This window comes from Mustela nigripes, chromosome 11, assembly GCF_022355385.1.
Source record: "Mustela nigripes isolate SB6536 chromosome 11, MUSNIG.SB6536, whole genome shotgun sequence".
Lineage (NCBI taxonomy): Eukaryota > Metazoa > Chordata > Mammalia > Carnivora > Mustelidae > Mustela > Mustela nigripes.
Window position 1 is genome coordinate 36,699,248 of NC_081567.1, and position 20,366 is coordinate 36,719,613.

The following is a 20,366-nucleotide window of genomic DNA, read 5'->3' on the forward strand; positions in this document are numbered from 1 at the left end:
GGGTTGGGGAACAAAAAAACCTGTCAAGGACATTATAAGGGCAATTGGAGAAATTTGATTATGGGCTCCTTATAGTATTAAAATGATGTTAATTTTCCTGAGTATGATAATTGTATTCTATTTTTTTTTAAAGATTTTTATTTACTTGACAGAGAGAGACACAGAGAGAGAGGAACACAGGCAGGGGAAGTAGGAGAAGAAGAAGCAGGCTCCCCGCTGAGCAGGGAGCCTGATTCGGGGCTTAATCCCAGGACCCTGGGATCATGACCTGAGCCAAAGGCAGACGCTTCACAACTGAGCCACCCAGGTGCCCCTGTATTCTGATTATTTAAAATAATATCCTTGGTGGCTTAGTGGGTTGAGCCTCTGCCTTTGGCTCAGGTCATGATCTCAGGGTCCTGGGATGGAGCCCCGCATCACACTCTCTGCTCCTGCTTTCCCTCTCTCTGCCTGCCTCTCTGCCTACTTGTGATCTCTGTCTGTCAAATAAATAAATAAAATCTTTAAAATAATATCCTTGTATCCTTGTTCATTGTACTTAGGGTACGTAGGGCATTTGGACTGATAGCTGATAATGTTTTCAATTCATTACCAAATGGTTCAGAGCGGGAAAAAAAGGAAAAATGAAGTGCTTGCATGTGTGTGTCTAAGAGAGAGAATCAATAAATACTGCAAAGTGTAAACAGCTGGTGAATCTAGGTAACTTTTCTAGGTTTAAAATTTTTCAAAACAAACAGTTGGGGATAAACTCAGGGTATGCAGAAAGACAGAAGCAGTTAACTGGAGGTCTGCTCTCAGCACATATGACTTCTACTAACCTTGGAGTGACTTCTGGAGCCCCATGCTGGGACATGAGCTCCAAAGGACACCTATGTTTTTTTCACCCTTGTTTTTCCACATCCTGGCACAGTGTCCAAAATATTTGTTCAGGGGGCACCTGGCTGGCTCAGTCAGTAGAGCAGGTGACCCTTGTTCTCGGGGCTCTCATTCAAGCCTCACATTGGGCACAGAGCTTACTTAAAAACAACAACAAAACTTGTTCTGTAAGAGTGTATGGACAAGCCCCCTCCCTTATGGATATGCCCTCGGGAAGCCAAGGCAGAGCAGAAAACAAATAAATCAGGATGACGGTCCCATGCATGCTGTTCTGAGGCTTCGTGATGCTGAAAGTACCAGACAACCGGAACTACATCAACAGGGGTGACACCAGGGCTTGTGTCCTGGCAGTGTCCTTTTGGCTTCACCTCCTTCTGGGTAGGGAAAGACAAAACTTGCAGGGCTGCATTTCCCTGCTCCTCCCACCATTTGCTTTGGAGGGCCAGTAAAATCCCGAGTCTGGAGGAGAACTGGCCAGACTGACGCTCATCATGGTCCTCAGCAGCGTGGGACCAGTGGCTTTGTTCCTGCTTCCCTTCTCCCACATCACAGGAGAAGAGGCATCTGACTGCCTGCCCAGGATCAAGACTCTGGAATCCAGCCCCAGTCCCTCCTTCACATACTTACCTGTGGCTCTGCAGGGCAGAATGCGAAGGTGATAGCTGGGGCGCTGGAGGACCATGTGGCTGACCTTGAGCCCTCCCAGCTGTAAAAGCCTCCAAATCTGTGAGAAAGAGAACGCAAGTGTCATCACTGGGAACAAACAAATGATGACACTCATAGCTCAGTTCCTCCACTGTGCAGAGCATTTCCTGTGCCTTTTCCGCTATTTCACAAGTGGCTTCTTTTTACCCATCCTCTGGGTTCCAGGGCAGAGATTGTTTCAGACAGCTGGCTCTGGCCTCTCCTGGTCAACAGCATGATCAAGACGCCCAGTGACCATCTACTGGACTCCTTGGAGGAGCTGGGAGACAATGACTTTGAGAAGTTCAAGTTTAAGCTGAGCATCCGCCTGGAGAAGGATCACTCCCGGATCCCCTGGGGCCAACTCCAGAATGCCAAACCTGTGAAGCTGGCCACTCTGATGATCACCCACTATGGGGAAGAGAATGCTGCGAGGCTGACCCTGCAAGTCCTGAGGGCCATGAACCAGAACCTCCTGGCAGAGAAGCTTAACAGGGTGATTGGCCCAGGTAAGCAGGCCCCATGCCCCATTCCTCTCCCCGTGTGTCTGCTGGCTATTCATGGGGTAGAAGGTGCGAGAGGGAACTTGTGTTTAGGCCAATGTGCTGTGACTTGGGGTTAGGAGTCCCAGGTCTACCATGACCCCAGGGACTCTGGTTGAGCAAGTTCTTTGTGCTGCTTAGGTCTTTGGAGCTGGTTTATTATAGCTAAGGCTCCTGATGGCTTTTAAAAAGGGCAAGGAAGGGAGGGCGGGGAGTGTTGGGAGTGGGAGGCTGAGATTCTCACTGCAGGGTGGAATCAGGAGAGGCGGGAGTTAGATGCCTGGTCTTAAAGGGGCCCTAACTTCATTGTGACTAACCCCTATGTACAGACCAGTATCTTCAGGAGAGAAAAAAAAGGGGGGGGGGGCTTGCTAACTGACCATATCAGCAGGGTCAACAGGTAATGTTCACATTGAAATCCACTTATTTTCAGTTTTGAGCTCTTCTTTGACACATTTCACAAAGGTATTCTAAAATTCCCAATTCTTTTCCTTTCTTTCATCTTTTCTCTTTCCTTGTTTTTCTTCCTTCTTCTCCTCCTTGTTCTTCTATTCCTATTTTGCTGTAACTTTCTGATTTTATCACACTCTGATCAACGAGTATGGCCTACTGGATTTTTGCTTTCAAAGAATTTTTATTATTTGAGATGTGGGGGCAAATATGTAATGGACTTAAAAAGTATTTGTTAGTATTTGAGTATTTCTTCTACTTCTAGACTTTGAGGACACGTTAGAAATGCTTTCCATGTATTTTTCTGGAGTAGAATGTTTAAATAACATAAAAGTTCTCCACTCTTTGAAAGGCTGATAGGAAAAAAAAATGAAAGACTGATAGGACGAAACCATGATCGCAGTCCAGTGTGATCTGATGAGTAGAATTTCATGTTATAAAACTTGGTTATTAGGACGCCTGGGTGGCTCAGTGCATTAAAGCCTCTGCCTTCAGCTCAGGTCATGATCCCAGGGTCCTGGGATTGAGCCCCACATCAGGCTCTCTGCTCAGCAGGGAGCCTGCTTCCTCCTCTCTCTCTCTGCCTACTTGTGATATCTCTCTGTGTCAAATAAATAAATAAAATCTTTTAAATAAATAAATAAACAAGCTGGGTTATTAGCATCTTCAGGGCTTTCCCATTTGTTCTTGAGCCAGTTTGAGGAACTTACATTTTCCCAGGAAGCCAAGTGTTTGCAACAGCAAAGCGTTTTAAACAGCTCTGAAGCAATTTTAGTAAGAGCCTCTTCTACCAAAAATTAAAGGGCTGATTATAGGATATCTTCTTTTATTCGTTAGAGTAGTGGTTTTCAAGTTCCATCAAGGAAGATAATTCAGGGATTCTTTAGAATGTTAACAAATACTTAATCCAAATTTTATTAACTTTTCTAACTTATAAAACCAACAAATGCATATTAAAATGTGTCATTAATAAAATTTTGAAATTCTAGAGGCCACCAGGGTAATAGTTTGTGCTGTCCTTGAACTCCTTTTTATGTAGTCCTTGGAATTAAGCCTTTCCTATCATTTCTGTTTAATGAAACCATATCCTGAAACTTCAAAGCAAGCTGTTTTTTTTTTAATTTTATTTATTTGACAGAGAGAGAGAGATCACAAGTAGGCAGAGAGGCAGGCAGAGAGAGATGGAGAAGCAGGCTCTCCGCTCAGCAGAGAGCCCGATGCAGGGCTCAATCCCAGGACCCCAGGATCATGACCCAAACCGAAGGCAGAAGCTGAACCCACTGAGCCACCCAGGTGCCCCGAAAGCAAGCTGTTTTAAAAACAACAACAACAACAACACAGGGGCACCTGGTTGGTTCAGTCGGTTGAGGAACTGCCTTCAGCTCAGGTCGTGACCCAGGAGTCCCGGGACTGAGTCCCATGTCAGGTTCCCTGCTCAGCGGGGAGTCTGCTTCACCTTATGACCCTCCCCCTTCTCATGCTCTCTCTCTCTCTCTCTCTCTCTCAAACAAATAAAATCTTTTTTAAAAACCACCATTTCCACTTTCTTACCTGTCTGTTAAGATTTTTTTCATGTTGTGAAACCATAGAATAAAACAGAAGTCAATTAGTTTCTGAAGTTTTAACTGTCCTTCAAAATCTGTTTTCAAATTTTTATGCCAAATACCTTAATTCTTCTTATTGATGGGTTTTATAAGAGAGTTTTACACACCTATAATCACACACACATTAATACCAGTAAACCAGGGGGGATATTTATTTTACAAATTAAGAATTTTGTGTAAGACTTATATTGGAAACAAGCTCTCCTGCCAAAGAAATTTGAAAAGCACTATTTGAGAAATATATAGCAAATAATTAGCATTTTATTATTTTTATCTTTTTTTTAGCATTTTATTATTTAATGGTAATTGTTGTTGCCTAGAATATTCTGAACTTGTCATTTCTGAAAGGATTTTTCCTTCTCTCCCTTCTCTCTCAACCCCTAGCCCTGAGCACTGCACAATTTCATGCCTTGTCATCCTGTTCTCTTTGCAGAGCTTCTGATACAAGCAAGTGGCACTGATGGTTCAGCAATGTCTTGTTCCTCTGGGGAGAATAAGCCCAAAGGTCTGAAGATACCAGATGGCCTGAAAGGTGACAGGCAGCGGCAAAATGGTGATGGGGCCCCTGGCCTGCCATCCAGCCAGCAGGAGGCCGGAAGGGGGCCCCAGAAGAAGCCTCCGGGAAAACAGAGAGATCAGAAGAGTTCTGAGGGCCTGGATATGCTGCACAAGTCAAGGCCCAGGAGCATGACTCTGGGTGCCAGGAGAAGCCCACTCCCTAGCAAACCACAGGGGGAGAAGGGGAGTCCTAGTGCCAGGCTACCCAGGAATGCCAACTCTTTAGGACGGCTCCAAGAACTTGACTCTGGGTCGCATACTGGGTCCCTAGGAAGAATAAAACCCAAGATCTCTGAAGGACATTTACCTTCAGGGCAGAAGCGACCCAGAAGTCTTGAACTTAACATCTTTCTGGGAGAGAGAGAAACTCCCAAACCAGAAACTCTTCTCTCTCAAGATAAAATGAGAAGTGATCATCCAGACTCAGCAGCCGCCCCCAGTGAAGTGGCCACTCTGGATGTAGGTGCTACCGTGGCTCCAGAGAAAGGCTCCAGGAATCCAGAACATTCCATGATTTCGAAGGGGGGAGTATTCAGGAATACACTTTCCAGTGCATCACTGTCTGGAGACCAGATGACCTGGGAGCATCCAGAATCCACAGGACCCTCAAAGAAAAATGGAATTGAGGGTCAAGAACCCCCTGAGGCCCTGAGGGAGATGGTAGGCAGTGAACTCCATTACTCTTCAGGTCTGGAAGTCCCTTCTTCAGGTAAGAAAGGACCCCAGAACTCAGAAGATCTGACATCCTTAGGAAGGGTGACCTGTTCAGGTGTTCCCCCACAAACCTTTTATCCCCACTGTATTTATGTCACAAGATCCCTGAGTGCCCCCCTGGGATCCCCAACCCATAGAGAATCTGAGGTAGGCTGTGAATCCTGAAAAATAAATGCATGTATGCACATCATCATAAAATGCTGCATCAAAGTTCAAGTTCTTAGACATTTTGAAATCCTTTAGAATGCCAAGTCAGTCATGGACCCCAGCTTGTGCCTCTGGGAAAGACTAGGTAAAAATACCCGCTTCTCACAATGACCCCATGGCTGTATGTCATGAGGCTAAGAGTCTGCCATTCACCTCTCTGGGCAGGGAGGTGAGCTATTGGCTAAAATACTAAATCTCTTTTACTAAGGAGGCAGAAATTGGGATTATGTTGGGTTGTGGGTAATAGAAATGTCAAAATAGCACTAATTGAAACAAGACAAAAGTTTCTTTCTTCTTTACATAAATAACGCAGATGGCTCAGAACAGATAAGGTACTCCATGGGTGAGGAACCAAGGCTCCTGCTGTTTTTCTGCTCCACCAAGTTTGCTTTCAAACTCATGGTCTCAGAGGGTGGCGTCCTCATTTCAAGCACCAGGATGGAAGGACAAAGGAGAAGAGTATAAGCTTAGGGAAAGTTTCCAGAAGTTTCTAGAAGCTGCTCGTGATGCCTTCATTTATATCCCTTTGGCCTGAATGTAGTCAAATAGCCATACCTAAGTGCAAGAAATGGGGTCTTTGTTGGGGGGGGGGAGCAGCAATCAATTCTATCACAAGGAAAGGAGGGGAGAATGGTTACTACGGGGCCCTCCCACAGTCTCACTTACAGATGTGATATGAATTCCTGGGATCTTGTGAGAGGCGGTGGGAGGGGACTAATGAATTGAGTATGTTTCTGTTTCTTCTTGTACCTCCTGTCATTTCTGCTTTATGAAGTTGTGCTATGGTCCTAGGGCACAGCTGGTTGTATCTCTCTGTCATCATGTTGGGTTTATACCCTTCAGCCTTATAAAGTCAAGTCCCTTTCCCTACTTCCATTGAATTCTTCCTGCGCAGGGATGTGAAGAGAGGTCCCTCTGGTTCTCTCATTCAACATACACTTCTCACATCCTTACCATGTGCCAGGACCTCTGCTAGGGGTCAGGCTATGAGTGAATCACTGTCCCCAGGGGGTCTCTCATTCGGGTCATGAGAAGCCTGGATGGTGGTTTTATGCGGCAAAGCAAACACTGGTCAGAATGTCACATTACCTTTATATCACCTGCTACATCCATATATGTATAGGAGGAAAGCATGGAATTTATAACAAAAGGCCTTTTATTTTAAGATAATTATCCAGGAATTCCAAGTCTCGGGACTGTCATAAGCCCTTAGCCCTCAAGTCCACTGGGTAGTCTGCCGCCTTGCTAGAGCAAAGTCAGGGGAGGACAAGCTGGAAGTGGCCACAGTCTAACCAGGAATTTGTGTGTCCCAAGCACGGGTTCACTGTCACTCTCTGCTGTCCTTTGTAAGCACCCCTTCATAACGTTCTGGGTTTGTCACTCAGGAAATTCTTCCACTGCCATGTCTCCAGGGAAGCCACAGGATGAGGCTGTATATCCCCCTGGCCGTGCCCAGGAAAGAGATGACTCCTGCAGATACTCCATTGCTTCTAGGGAATCCAAGACCTCAGGCAAGTGCTCATCCAGCAGCCTCGTGCACCTGGCCTCACTCACAGTAAATAACTCCGAAGACTACAAGCAGCAAGAAGGCTTGCACATGGCCAATTTGAGCCCCAAGTCCCTACCACAGTGTGAGCGACACATGAAGCAGGTCCAGCTGCTCTTTTGTGAGGACCACAGGGAGCCTATCTGTCTCATCTGCAGTCTGAGTCAGGAGCATCGAGGCCACCAGGTGCGCCCCATCGAGGAGGCTGCCCTGGAATACAAGGTAGGTCTTCTTGGGGGTTGGGAGGGGAGAGGCTTTTAGAAGTCCGGGCTACTTTATTTCCCAACCCTGGGATGTTGGTGCATTAGTCAGCATTCTTCGGCCGTAAGTAGCAAAAACACAATACAAGCCAGATCAGCAAAGAGGGAATTTACTGGTTCATGGACCTGAGATCCAAGGGCACTAGCTTCAGGTATGGCCGAATCCAGGTGCCCACATGATATTAAGAATCTCTCTCTCTCACCACTTCTTGGATATGCTTCCCCTGGAGTGATGGATTCATCCCTTTCCTGGGCCCCCTCCCTATGCTCTTGGCTGCAGCAAATTCTCCTAAAGCAGGGGCGCCTGGGTGGCTCAGTGGGTTAAAGCCTCTGCCTTCGGCTCAGGTCATGATCCCAGGGTCCTGGGATTGAGCCCCGCGTCGGGCTCTCTGCTCTGCGGGGAGCCTGCCTCTCTGCCTACTTGTGATCTCTGTCTGTCAAATAAATAAATAAAATCTTTAAAAAAAAAATTCTCCTAAAGCAGCAAAATCTCCTAAAGCAGATTTTCCCCTCTAGAGTTGGCCCAACTAAAGATGGCAGAGGCCAAGTTTAGGCTTCAACAAGTGCCTCTTTTTCAGGAGCAAATTCAAAAGCAGCTGGAGCATCTGAAGGCGTTGAGAAAATCTGGAGAGGAACAGAGATCTCAGGGGGATAAGAAGACTGCAAAATTGCTGGTAAGGGCAGGGGTGTTCTATGGCCAATCCTTGCCTGAGTTCACCCCTGCAAAAGGAGGGAGGGCGCCAAAAGTGTGCAGGGGAGTCTCCAAAGTATATTGTCTCATAGGGAAGCAGAACTGATCACCTGTTTAGAATCACCTGCTTTTGAGGGGGCAGAGGGGTAACAGGAGTCCAAGGATGAGCTCGTCCCTGGAGAGGGAGACCAATACCCAGCAGGAAAGGAAATCTCCAAGGAGACTGTGCTTTCTCATATTCACCACAAAATGGTTTAGAGAAATTAACACCAGTGGCTGTCACTGAGGGGTGGGATTGAGGAAATGGGAAAATAAACTTTCCCATTTTAAATACTCCTTTGTATTGTTTTTATAATTGTCCTTTTCAGTTTTTTTAAAACCATATGGGTTTTTAAAATTCAAATGGTTAGACATTTTCTTTTAAACTGTCATTTTGTGATGCCACGGATTTCAATAAATACATTTGTTGGTCTTCCGCTATTGAACCTGGACACATAAGTTGCTTCCATTTTCCCCGCAAGCAAATTCAATTATCCCAAACAGCCTTAATTTGTCTGACCCCTTCTGTTGGCCAGATCCCATCTCCCACACCACAATGGGAAAAAGGCAAAGATAACAAAGGGCAGGAATGGGGGTGGGCATGGCATTGGCCCAGGTGTCTAACTTTTGCAAAAACTCATGAAGTGTAGTAAAAGAAAACCCCTTTCTGGGGTGCATGAGTGGCTCAGTCAGTTAAGACTGACCTGATTTCAGCTCAGGCCATGATCTCAGGATCGTGAGATCAGGCCCACATTGAGCTCCATGCTGGGTGTAGAGTCTGCTTAAGATTCTCTCTCTCCTTCTGTCCTTCCCCTCGTCACCTTCCCCACCCCACTCACCAGCTCTTTCTCTCTCTCTCTCTCTCCTGTCTAAAAAAGAAGAAAAGAAAACCCCTTTCTTATAATACCATGTGGCTTGGAACTTGTGGGTAAAGCAGAGGTCAGGGATGTCTCCCACCATGAAGATGAGGCAGAAGCCTGGGCCACAGGGCAACTCAGGGAGATAAGAAGGTCTGGTCTTCCCTTAAGACACTCGCCATAACATGAGCCCCCAAGAAAAGGTGATGCTGTTTTCAAGACTTCTTCTCCTCCTCCTTCTTTCAATAGTCAAAATACATATATAATTTTTTAATCATATGGAAGGGGTGGGAAACTCTTTTTTACAGCACAATGACAGCTAATACAAGTATGGAAGGATGGTTATGGGGTGCCTGGCTACCTCAGTCAGAGATTATATGACTCTTGATCGCAGAGGCCTGAGTTCAAGCCCTGTGATGGGGGCAGAGATTACTTAAATCAATCAATCAATAAAAACTTCTCAATACTTCAAAAAAGAAATTCTCCACTATACGAACCCCAATATAACAATCAACACCAACAAAGATCGTCAACAGATGCTAAAATTTTTAGCAGAAGTTCGTAAGAGAAAAAGATATGGACATCCTCTCAAAGTACCACCCCTTGGATTACTCATTAATTATAAAGGAAATAATACATATTTATACTGAAGACCCCTCTTCAACCAAGTGACTGATCCCTGAATAATAGTCATGGACAAATTGGACACTATTTGCCTCCCCGTGGGACGTGTTAGGGAGCCCAGAGCATTAAAAATACGGTATTCCTGTCTAAGATACTGAACCTGAATTTAATCATGAGCAAAATTATCAGACAATTTTAGAACACAGGCCATTGAACATGACAACCGATCTGTCCTCTTTAAGGAAAAAAAAAGCCAATGTTAGCATCCTTAACAACAAAAGGTGAGGAAACATTTTTGGTTCAAAAGGACTAAAGAACTCAAAATGATGAGATCTCTCAAGTCCAGTCTTAGAAGATTTGAAGGGACTTCTCCCTCCATAGAGGAAGGAGAAGGCTCTCTAGAGCCTCTCCACCTTTCCACAGAAGCTCTTGATAGAACACGGACCCACGTGTGATGGTAGTAGAAGTCAAGTTCAGTTACATTCACTAGGTGGACTGAATGCCTTCATTCAGAGCCACATTGAGGATGTTCTGCATGCCAGCACTTTGGTGGGGAGTAGAGACAAGTCTCCTTCCTGGACACTTTGGTGGCTATAACCTTGTCCATTTACAACCCCAGGCATATGTCATCCTCACACTGGCTTTCAAGGAAGGAAAAAGATGATATCAGATATCTTAGTGTCCTGTGTCTGCCTTAACAGAGTACTGAAGACTGAATGGCTTAAACCACAGAAATGTATTCTCTCCAGTTCTGTAGGCCAGAAGTCCACAGTCAAGACATCAGCAGGACTGGTTCCTTCTGAGGGCTGTGAAGGAGAGACATCTTCCGGGACTCTACCCTCAGCTGGTTGATGTCATCTTTTCCCTGTCTCTTCGCATGCTGTTTTCCCTGCGTCTCTGTCCCACATTCCCCACTATAATGGCCACTCCAGTATGCCTCACCTTACCTAATTACATCCGCAATGATGTTATTTCCAAATAAGATCATATTCTTTAGATCCTAGAGGTTAGGACTTTAACATAAATTTTGGAGGGGATACAAATCAACTCAGAATAGTAGGTTTTAGGGAATTTTACAAGAGCCAGCCCCTGCCACCCTCAGTGTGTTCGGGAAGGTTCTGGCCCATTTTGTCTCCTTCTCTGAAATCCAGTCCTCCAAGAAGCTGAGGGATCCAGCCTCTTACCCGCCTGCGGGAGGTGGGCTTCTAGGGATTCCCTGGGCGTACCCATCCAGCACACTGCACAGACACCTACACCTTTCTGTTCCTCAGAAACAAACTGAAACCCAGAAGCAGAGACTCCGGCACCAGTTGGAGCAGCTGTACCATCATCTGCAGCAGCAAGAGAAGCTCTTTGTGGCCTCATTAGAGGATCTGAGCCAGACCATTGGCCAGGTCAGGGAGAAATACAGCACCCAAGTGTCCAGAGACATTGCGCATCTTGACAAGCTGATCGGGGACCTGGAGGCCAAGCAGTCCCAGCCAGAATGGCAGCTCATGCAGGTGAGTGTGGCTGGCTTTCCCCTGCCCAGTGTGCCCAGTAGGATGACATGGGCTCCCAGCATTGCCATTAGCTCTGCCCAAGTCAGTACGAGACAGAGGTCTTGTGACCAGACCCCTCTGATGACCTCTCAGGAGCCCAGGGAGGCCCCAGCTTTCAAAGGGATCCCCTGGCATCTCCCAGAAGAGAAGAGCAGGGTTTGGGCACAGTTCTGTTGCAAGCCCCACCAGGCTGCCACTTCGGGTGATGAAACTTAGAATGGGGGAGAGGTGCCTGGGTTTTGTTGACACCCCAGAGTGGAAAGACCAGGAGGAAAGACCAGGAGTCAGCGCAGCCCCTAGGAGACTGATAATGGAGAGCTTCCCTCTTTTCTCTCCTAGGACATCGGAGTCACCCTGCACAGGTACCGAGAGGTCCCCTCATGTTCCCTTGGGTATCCTGCAGGAAGCAGTGGGGGAGGCATCCCTAGGAGGGAGATGCTCCCAACCCCGGGTGTGTGACTCCTCCTGGTCTCCTCCTATCTCCTGCAGCTTCCTAAGTGCTTTCTGGATTTGCGTAGGGAAAATGGGAGTGTGATCAGGAGAGCGAGCATGGGTCAAAGACAGCAAAGAATGAACACAGCCTATCGTGCTAATGATGTTTCCTAAGAAATCTTCCTAAGGATTGCAGTTTGCCTCATGAAAACTGTTCCTGCAGAAGTGCCTCCCTCCCTGAGACCACAAATGTTTATGGTCTCAGGGAGGGAAGGACTGTCTAGGAGTGGAGATGCTAAGCCCAGACCGGGGAAGGAAGGTGAGGGAAGGGAGGAGGCTGGACATTACAGTTACTTCAGGAGCTTTACAAAATCCTGACATACAGGCTCTGGCACACAAATTAAATCCAGATCTTCAAGAGTGTAAGAGCATAAATTTTTTGTGGTTTTTTTTCTCTCTTTTTTGGCGGTAAAATACATATAAAATGAAATGTACCACTCTGACCATTTCTAAACGTGCAGTTCCTTGCCATTAAGTACATCCCTATTGTCGTGCAAGCACCACCACCACCATCTGAAGCATGTTCTCATCCTCCCAAATGGGAGCTTCGTACCATTAAAACATAACTCCCTATATTGCCGCCTCACCCAGCCCCTGGCAACCACCATTCTACGTCCTGTCCTTATGAATTTGACTGCTCTAATTGCTTTATATAAGTGGAATCATACAGTATTTGTGCTTTTGTTTCTGGCTTATTTCGTAATGTCTTCAAGGTTTGTCCATATTGTAAAATGTGTCAGAATTTCATCCCTTTATAAGGTGGCTGAGTAATATTCCACTGTATGTGTACGCCAAAATTTGTTTATCCTTTCGTCTATCAATGGACACTTGGGTTGTTTCCACCTTTTGGCTATTGTGAATAATGCTGCTATGAATACCGCTGTACATCTATCTGTTTGAGTCTCTGCTTTCAATCCTTTGGGGCAAATACTTAGAAGTAAAATTGACGTGTCATATGGTAACTCTATGTTTAGTTTTTTGAGGAACCACTATACTATTTCCCACAGTGTCTGTACCACTTTATGTTCCTAGCATCAATGCACAAGTGTCCCAATTTTTCCACATCCTTGCTAACAACTGTCATTTTCAGTTTTTCAAAACAATAATAACCATCCTAATGAGTCATAGCCCATTGTGGTTTTCTTCTTATTTACTATCATTTTTATTTCAACAGAAAAGGACTAAAGAAGTATAATTAATTTGACTAGATAATTCTGGGCTGAGCATTTCAATATTAACACCATTTTAAGGCCATTATTAAAACTCACTGTGGTTTTGATATCAGTGGTTTTTTTTAACTCCTTAGGTGATGCCAATCTGTGGCCAAAGTTGAGAACCAAAAACTCAGAGTCCAGGGAGGACTTTCTTTGCCAAGCCCAAGTGGGCTGGGTGTCCCCTGTGGACTCTACACCTTACTTCCACCTCATGGGAACTTGGGCTACCCCATGCACCAGCGGCTCTCTGGCCAACAGTCTTTTGTCTCTAGGGTCAAGATAGCGACTGTTCCTAAGCCATGGTACACTCCTCCAGAGGTGGAGAAAAAGATCCACTTGATCTACCAGAAATCAGAGTTTATGGAGAAGAGCATGAAGTCTTTCCGGGGTAGGTGGGCTTGGGGGAAATGGGGAAGCACCTGCTTGCTTCCTCTCTGATGTCCATGTAGCCCAGACCCCTCTGACATCCCTTTTCCAACTCCCATGGCCTTTCTGATGCCATCTTCAGCTTCTTCCTGATCTAACCCTAGCTGGGGAACCTAACTCAAGCTCCCTTTCTTCTTTCAGAAACCCTGCGTTCAGAAATGGACATCTTCAATAGTGAGTATAGCGAAGGCAGAATGTGCTTGCTGGGGGTTACTGTCATATTCCCTGTGCTCTTGATTTCTGGGCATTATTCAGAAGAGAGAATAACACCTGTAACAAAGGCAGAAGAAAGCCTTCATAGGCTCTGTGCTGGACTTGGGATCTGGGTCAACTCATCAGACCACAGAGTCACCAAGGCAGGCTATAGGGTCCAGGAGAATGGGGTTAATCCAAGGAGAGGAAACAAGGTCCAGAGCTGGGGTAAGGGTCCTTGTCTTTCCTTGTTGTGATGACCAGGGTACATTCAGACTCTCTGAATTGGGACACTCAGGTTTCACCGCACCCCTCCCCTCTTCTTTTTCTCTGTAGTTCCAGAACTGATTTGCGCTCAGGCACATGCTGGTAAGTGTCCAGACTAAGGCAAGTGGACTTCACCTGCTGGGTCCCTGTGCAGACCTCCAGTGTGTTCCAGAAGAATGTCCCTAATGTGCCCTGGAGGTGGGGAGAACCCTGTGGGTGTACTGTCCATGGACCCCCAACAAGGTATTCTAATTCTTTCTGCAGTTAATGTGATTCTGGATACAGAAACTGCCCACCCCAACCTCATCTTCTCTAATAACCTGAAGAGCGTAAGACTTGGAAACAAGTGGAATCGTCTGCCTGACAATCCAGAAAGATTTGATAGTTGCACCATTGCCCTAGGCCTTCCAAGCTTCCTCTCTGGCCGCCATTACTGGGAAGTGGAGGTGGGAAACAAGACAGGGTGGATCCTGGGCATCTGCAAGGCATCCGCAAGCAGGAAAGGGACCATGACGCTGTCAGCCAACAACGGCTACTGGGTGGTGATGATGATGAAGCGAAATGAGTACCAGGTGTCCACCATTCCCCCAACACGCCTGCAGATAAGGGAAGCCCCCAAACGTGTGGGCATCTTCCTGGACTACATGGCTGGAGACATTTCCTTTTACAATGTAACATACAAATCCCTCATATACACATTCACCAGCTTCTCTTTTTCTGGGGCCCTTCAGCCTATGTTCAGCCCGGGAATACATGATGGAGGGAAGAACATGGATCCTCTGACCATCTGCCCCATGGCTGACCAGAGGCCTCAATGAATGCCCAACACTTTGCATCTCTCTTCCGGCTCCCAGCCTTGTATCTTGAATCTGTACACTCAACTGTCATTATTGAATGCCTACTGGGTTCCAGCTGCTGTGGTAATGTAACAAGAGAAGAGTGCCAGTGCCCAAAGAGCCTATGGAATGGGAGCAGAAATAAGCTGAGAACCCAAATATTGGTAAATAAAGGGTGAAGAGAACATGTGCTGATGACACCTAAGAGGAAGAAGTACATGGCTGTAGCTTAATAAATCCTTGTATGAATTAGTACCCTGAGATGTCACTAAGGCAGAGAGCTCACCCTCATTTTGCCCCAGAGCTCTATGGCAAGGATGTGTCCCCTCATTCTATCCTCCTATCCTCTTCCTTGAGGACTTGGAAAGCTGAGAAACAAAACAAGCAGACTGGACTATTATATTTTTGTACCTGGATTAATGAATTACGGATTTTAAGAATATTGGCTAGGCCTCATAAATAAATCAATTATAAAACTTGGTCATAACTGCACTCAGTTTGCACTCAGTTTGTTGTACTTAGTCAGTCATTGTGAGACTCCATTTCCCTACTGAACGCTGTGAGAAAGATGGAACTGCTATAGTGGGAAAACATTTGACACATGTTTGACACATATTCCCAGTGTCAGTTTTTTTTTAAGATTTTATTTATTTATTTGACACACAGAGAGAGAGAGAGAGAGAGAGAGATCACAAGTAGGCAGAAAGGCAGGCAGAGAGAGGGGAAAGCAGGCTCCCTGCTGAGCAGAGAGCCCGATGTGGGGCTCGATCCCAGGACCCTGAGATCATGACCGGAGCTGAAGGCTCAACCCACTGAGCCACCCAGGTGCCCTCCAGTGTCCGGTTTTTGAAAAATTCTGTCCTGATCTATCATCCCCTATGTAAAGAGCTGTAAAGAGAAAGGAGGTAAGGGGATGAAAGAATCAGATGAAGATTAAACACTAAACCCCTCCTACCCCAACTCATCTTTCCATCTGTACTCTAGAGCCTAGACTGGACTCAGCTTCTCCATGATTGTGGTCCTGGTTTCTTCAACCCAGAGTCTTGTTCTACCCACATAATCCATCCCCTGACAGAGATCGTGTGCTCTATCTGCTTAGCTGTTCCTAATTCTTCCTTGCTATAACCCTTCCATAAACAGCTTCCTGTATTTTTTCCACCATCTCCCCATACACATATTTTCCCCCCTGTTATTCCTAAAGTGGCTCCAGAATGTGAACTATCTGATAAAACTTGCTACAGGGGGCCATACGATCCTTCAGAAAGATTAAATAATGTTTCATGCCCAAAGCAATGTTTGTCATTTAACATTTTTTGCTCACTGAATACAGATATAATGGGGTTTTACCTATGTTTTAATTTATTTCATTATCTGTTAGTGAGGCTGTGAATTTTCCATGTGGACTTCTACCTTTTGCTTCATTCTATTTGCTATGTGGAATCTAGATATTGAACTTAGTTGTCTTTAGTACTTCTTCAAAAATATTTTATTATTTAATTTTATTTGTCAGAGAAGCAGGCTCCCCGCTAAGCAAGGACCCGATGCAAGACTCAATCCCTGGATCATGAGATCATAACCTGAGCCAAAGGCAGATGCTTAATCCACTGAACCATCCAGGCGCCCCTCAAAAATATTTTACATACTAAACACCAGTATTTGTATGATGAAAATTTCTATCGTGTTTTTTTTTAATTGAGATTTAATTCACAAACCACAAAATTCACCCCTTTAAAGTGTAGAGTTAAGTGGGTTTTAGCAAATTCACAATTTGGAAATATCACCACTAAATCCAGAACATTTTCCTCACCCCTAAAACAAGCCCTGCATCCACTGGCAGTCACTTGACACTCTCCTCTTCCCCAAATCCCTGGTAACTACTATCCTATTTTTGTCTCTATGGATTTGCCTATTCTGAACATTTCATGCAAGCAGAATCACACAGTATGAGGTCTTCTATGACTGACTCCTTTCACTTGGCATAATGTTTTCGAGCTCCATCCATGTTGCAGCATATACTGTACTCATTCATTTCTTATTCTTATATGGATATATTACATCTTGTTTAGCCACTTATCAGGGTTTTTTAAAGATTTATTTTTGAGAGAGAAAGAGAGAGCATAAGCTGGGTAGGGGAGGAGTTGTGGGGGGGGGGGGCTGAAGGAGATAGAGTCTCCACTAACAGGGAACCTAACTGGGGACTCAATCCCAGGACCCTGAGATCATGACCTGAGCTGAAAGCAGATGCTTAACTGACTGAGTTACCCAAGCTGCCCCAACATTAAATTAATGTTCTTTTATGTTCTCTTATTGGTTATTAAATTCCACTTTTTGTACACAGTATAAGGACACATGCTGTCTTTCCAGAAGAGTAGGCAATTTTTGCTAGCACCATCTATTTTACACTAAGTTGAAATGCTACCCTTTCATAGAGGTCCATGTACATTCAGATCAACTTTAGCACTTACTATTCTTTTCTGTTCTACTTATTGACGTCTGGTTCAAACCACACTGCTTTGATTCAAGTAGTTTTTGTTTCTGTTCGTTTTTGGCTTTTGATGTCTGGAAAAGCAAGTATCCTTTATTTTTAGAAAAACTTTTGGTACCACAGTTTTAACACTAGTCTGTAACATATTCTAAAACATGGCTAAGTAAGTCACCTATAGTTAGTTAGCGTTAAGGGAAAAAACCATCCATCTATACTTTTACTTTGGTCATCCAGCGGGAGGCAGGCATTACATAGAATAAAACGCTCCCTGCCCCGGGGCTGTCACAACCCTGATCAGCGCTTCACTGGGGAATGAACCGAGTACGGAAACAACTCAGGGAGAAAGGGCGGTTAGGCCTCCCTGAGAGGCTGAGGACGGAAACGAAGGCGACTGGAGAATGATCACCACGATTTCCCAGAAAACAAGACGGCCCATTCAGATCGCAAGGTAGAAGGAGGCAAGCGGGGGAGAGGAAGGTCGCCAGGTTCTGATCTATGGGCCGCCCTTACCGGAAGGGACAACTGTGATAGGACCCAGAACCGGGCACAGACCCTGACACGCCACCCACTCACCGCCTCAGCGGTCCTTCGACAGACCCACGATGCGGCGGCGGAGACAGCCGCAGCCTCTCTCAGATCTTCCGGTCCGAGAGGCAGCCCACTTCCTGTCGAGCCGGGAGAAAGCAGGATGGAGTCGGGGGTGGGACTGTCCCGCCCCAACCGCCGCGCCTAGCGGCCTCCCAGTGGCTGTTCGGAGCCGAACTACATTTCCCAGCAGGCGATGGAGCGACACCACCAGTACCTGGAGAGGAGCCAGCCCGTCATGGAGGATTGGAGCCTACCTTCTGCTTTCTGTCTTCCAGATAGAGCCACGGAAACAGCGGCTGCCGCCAGCCCGTCCTCCCTCTTGTGCTGAGAGCTCTGCTTGTCGTCCTCGAGCGTCGCCTTCTCAAGCACAGCCCACCCGCTCCGAGCGGGGAGACCAGGCTTCCGCACTGGAAACGAGGCACCGGTTATGACGTCACGGCTGCGGGGGCGTCCGGCCTCCCAGAAGGCTTCGTGTCCAGGTCGTCTCCCCAACTGACGGCGCCTCAAGCCAATAGTCGCCGGCGGCCTGTGAGGACACTCCGAAGGGCGAGGGGAGGGCTCGGCGTCTCGCGCCTCGTTTCCCGGTCTCTCTGCGCCGGGGTCTCTGAGCCGTCCCCTGCGAGCACCCGGGGGAGGCAGAGCCCTGAGAGGTGAGGGGCTCCGCGAGGGCGGGAAGCAGGCTGAGATGGCCTCTGGGGAGCAGAGCTTGGTCTGTTGCTAGGGGAGCCGGGCCAGCTAGGGAGCCGGAAACTCACTCCGGGCAATGCTGCCGTCTGGGCTTTGTGAAAAAGGTACCCCTTGGCCGGTGGGAGAGGCTCCGGAATGGGCCTGGCCAGCTGGTCCCCCTGGGATGTCCCTCGCCGCTCTCAGCAGGGCTTCCACGAAAGGAGTCAGCAGGCCGTGTATGGGCTTCTCGTGCGGTCTTGTTTGCTCCATGAGCGATGCACTGCCCCCCGCCCCGCAAGGGCACCCGAGGGACCCGCGATCCAAGGTGCGCAGTTCGGCTTCATTTATGGCCAAGCCAACTTCTAAGCTAATGCCCTCGGTACTGGACCCCAGGTTTCCTGTCTTCTAGCCCACTGCCCTTCCTACCAGCAGGAGTTAAACCGCTCTTCCCAGTGGAATTTGCACTTCATGTATGTTCTCAGGAAGGTGACCCCTGGGGTTTGGGCATTCTCCGGCTTTCGTTCTCAGAGCTTCCTCTCAGGCCTTGCTAGGAGTGTCCAGTTCAGGGACCTTCCATTTGCGTTCGCAGTTCCTAACCCCAGCTTGTCTTTCCTTCCGCTTTAAATCTCATGTGGCCCCACTGTCCAGGCCGTATATTGGACCTGGTCTTTGTGGGTAAACCATGGTTTCTCTCGTCTGCAGCTCGGCTCCCTGACAGATTTTCTTCAGTAAGAGGTGACTCCTGAAGCTCTGCGAAACGAGTGTGGTGTGTGATTGCAAGGCGCGATGGCTGCAAAAGTGGTTCCAATGCCCCTAAAGCCTAAGCGGTCCTTTATATTGAGAGTTCCTCCAGACTCCAAGCTGGGCCAAGACCTACTTCGGGATGCTACTAGTGGGCCCAAGACCATCCACCAGCTGGTTCTGGAGCATTTCCTCACCTTCTTGCCCAAGCCAAGCCTGGTCCAGCCCAATCAGAAAGTCAAGGAGACCTTGGTTATTATGAAGGATGTGAGCTCAAACTTTCAGAACAGACGTAAGAAGCACATGCTGTTTCACTAGAAGAGAAGGGACTGGTAGTAGGGGCAGACATAGGTTTTTATGTTAGTGATGAATTCAAGTTAGGATAGTGGGTATTGGAAAAAGTTGATTCTAACCTCAGCATGTTGGGGAGAGGGAGTTTTGTGCTCAAGCTGGAACTGGAGTGGCTTGCTGGGTGTGTGTAAACCCATAGAACAAACATAGTGTCATTTTTTTACCCAAACGTTGGGTGGGTGTTTATCATTTTAGGATAAAGAAATGTGGATGAAATGTTGAACTGACTGCAGTTTATGTGGAATTTTGGAAATTTTGTGCTTATGGGCATCTTCGGACATTACCCTCCTCTAGCCTTCCCTTTAGTAGTAATGGGAATTTTTAAAGTTCTTAAGAGAATCATTCTTTCCATAATGAGGAGACCCTATATAGGTTCAAGACCCTGTGGTTTATGGCTTGAACTCTTCCTGGGCTCACAGAAGCAAAAAAAAGATCCATGAATTGCCTTCGGAAGGAGTGAGGACAGTGTGGCTTTAAGGTGTAGTTAGGGGTTCCCATATTAGAGCCACTGATTTTTCCATTAACTACAGCTTCCTCTTTACCCAGTGCAACCTCATCCCATGGTGAAGCTTCTGCCCAGAGAAGGAATCCAGCAGAAACAGGACACAGTGTCTCTGTATTTGAAAACTGAGCCTGAGGTGGGTTTGGTTTTCCCGTTCACTGTTTTGAGTACCTCACCTTCTCTGCTCTTTCAGCACTCCCTGCTCAGCCAACCCATGTATAAAAATACATTATTGGGGGGCGCCTGGGTGGCTCAGTGGGTTAAGCCGCTGCCTTTGGCTCAGGTCATGATCTTAGGGTCCTGGGATCGAGTCCCACATCGGGCTCTCTGCTCAGCAAGGAGACTGCTTCCCTTCCTCTCTCTCTGCCTGCCTCTTTGCCTACTTGTGATCTCTCTCTGTCAAATAAATAAAT

General features: G+C 46.7%; 3 protein-coding genes across 6 annotated transcripts in view; 2 read left to right on the forward strand and 1 right to left on the reverse strand.

Annotated features, from left to right (window-relative positions):
• MEFV (MEFV innate immunity regulator, pyrin) overlaps positions 1 to 15,107 on the forward strand; it is a 32,168-nt gene extending 17,061 nt beyond the window's left edge. Inside the window, exons 1-10 of one of the 3 annotated variants that reach the window (XM_059415480.1) lie at positions 1,706 to 2,069; positions 4,590 to 5,423; positions 7,021 to 7,403; positions 8,020 to 8,115; positions 10,924 to 11,154; positions 11,533 to 11,555; positions 13,172 to 13,287; positions 13,467 to 13,499; positions 13,854 to 13,886; positions 14,049 to 15,107. In XM_059415480.1, the coding sequence (XP_059271463.1) occupies positions 1,796 to 2,069; positions 4,590 to 5,423; positions 7,021 to 7,403; positions 8,020 to 8,115; positions 10,924 to 11,154; positions 11,533 to 11,555; positions 13,172 to 13,287; positions 13,467 to 13,499; positions 13,854 to 13,886; positions 14,049 to 14,602 (2,577 nt within the window). In that variant the 5' untranslated portion in view covers positions 1,706 to 1,795 and the 3' untranslated portion in view covers positions 14,603 to 15,107. Of the gene's footprint in view, positions 1 to 1,705; positions 2,070 to 4,589; positions 5,424 to 7,020; positions 7,404 to 8,019; positions 8,116 to 10,923; positions 11,155 to 11,532; positions 11,556 to 13,171; positions 13,288 to 13,466; positions 13,500 to 13,853; positions 13,887 to 14,048 lie in introns of those variants that run through there. The other 2 variants (XM_059415481.1, XM_059415482.1) reach the window with 2 other exon arrangements.
• On the reverse strand, positions 1,120 to 18,629 carry LOC132027118 (uncharacterized). The gene is made up of 5 exons (XM_059415894.1): positions 18,489 to 18,629; positions 17,948 to 18,410; positions 17,679 to 17,770; positions 1,504 to 1,600; positions 1,120 to 1,250 (listed from the first exon to the last, which is right to left on the reverse strand). The coding sequence occupies exons 1-5, from the start codon at positions 18,627 to 18,629 to the stop codon at positions 1,192 to 1,194; spliced, it is 852 nt and encodes a 283-aa protein (XP_059271877.1). The 3' UTR covers positions 1,120 to 1,191.
• The window catches only part of ZNF200 (zinc finger protein 200), a 13,745-nt gene continuing 11,534 nt past the window's right edge, over positions 18,156 to 20,366 (forward strand). The window contains exons 1-3 of one of the 2 annotated variants that reach the window (XM_059415519.1): positions 18,156 to 18,343; positions 19,062 to 19,392; positions 19,998 to 20,089. In XM_059415519.1, coding sequence (XP_059271502.1) covers positions 19,146 to 19,392; positions 19,998 to 20,089 — 339 coding nt within the window. In that variant the 5' untranslated portion in view covers positions 18,156 to 18,343; positions 19,062 to 19,145. The other variant, XM_059415520.1, reaches the window with a different exon arrangement.

What these genes read in the sequence shown, in the direction of transcription:
- LOC132027118 (XM_059415894.1), bottom strand. Translation starts at nt 18,629, where the DNA reads ATGGAGCAAACAAGACCGCACGAGAAGCCCATACACGGCCTGCTGACT. An exon ending in GTCGAAGGACCGCTGAGGCG is followed by an intron (nt 1,601 to 17,678) that starts GTGAGTGGGTGG and finishes TCTTTCTCACAG; the next exon opens with ATTTGGAGGCTTTTACAGCT. An exon ending in TCTGCCCTGCAGAGCCACAG is followed by an intron (nt 1,251 to 1,503) that starts GTAAGTATGTGA and finishes TTCCCTACCCAG; the next exon opens with AAGGAGGTGAAGCCAAAAGG.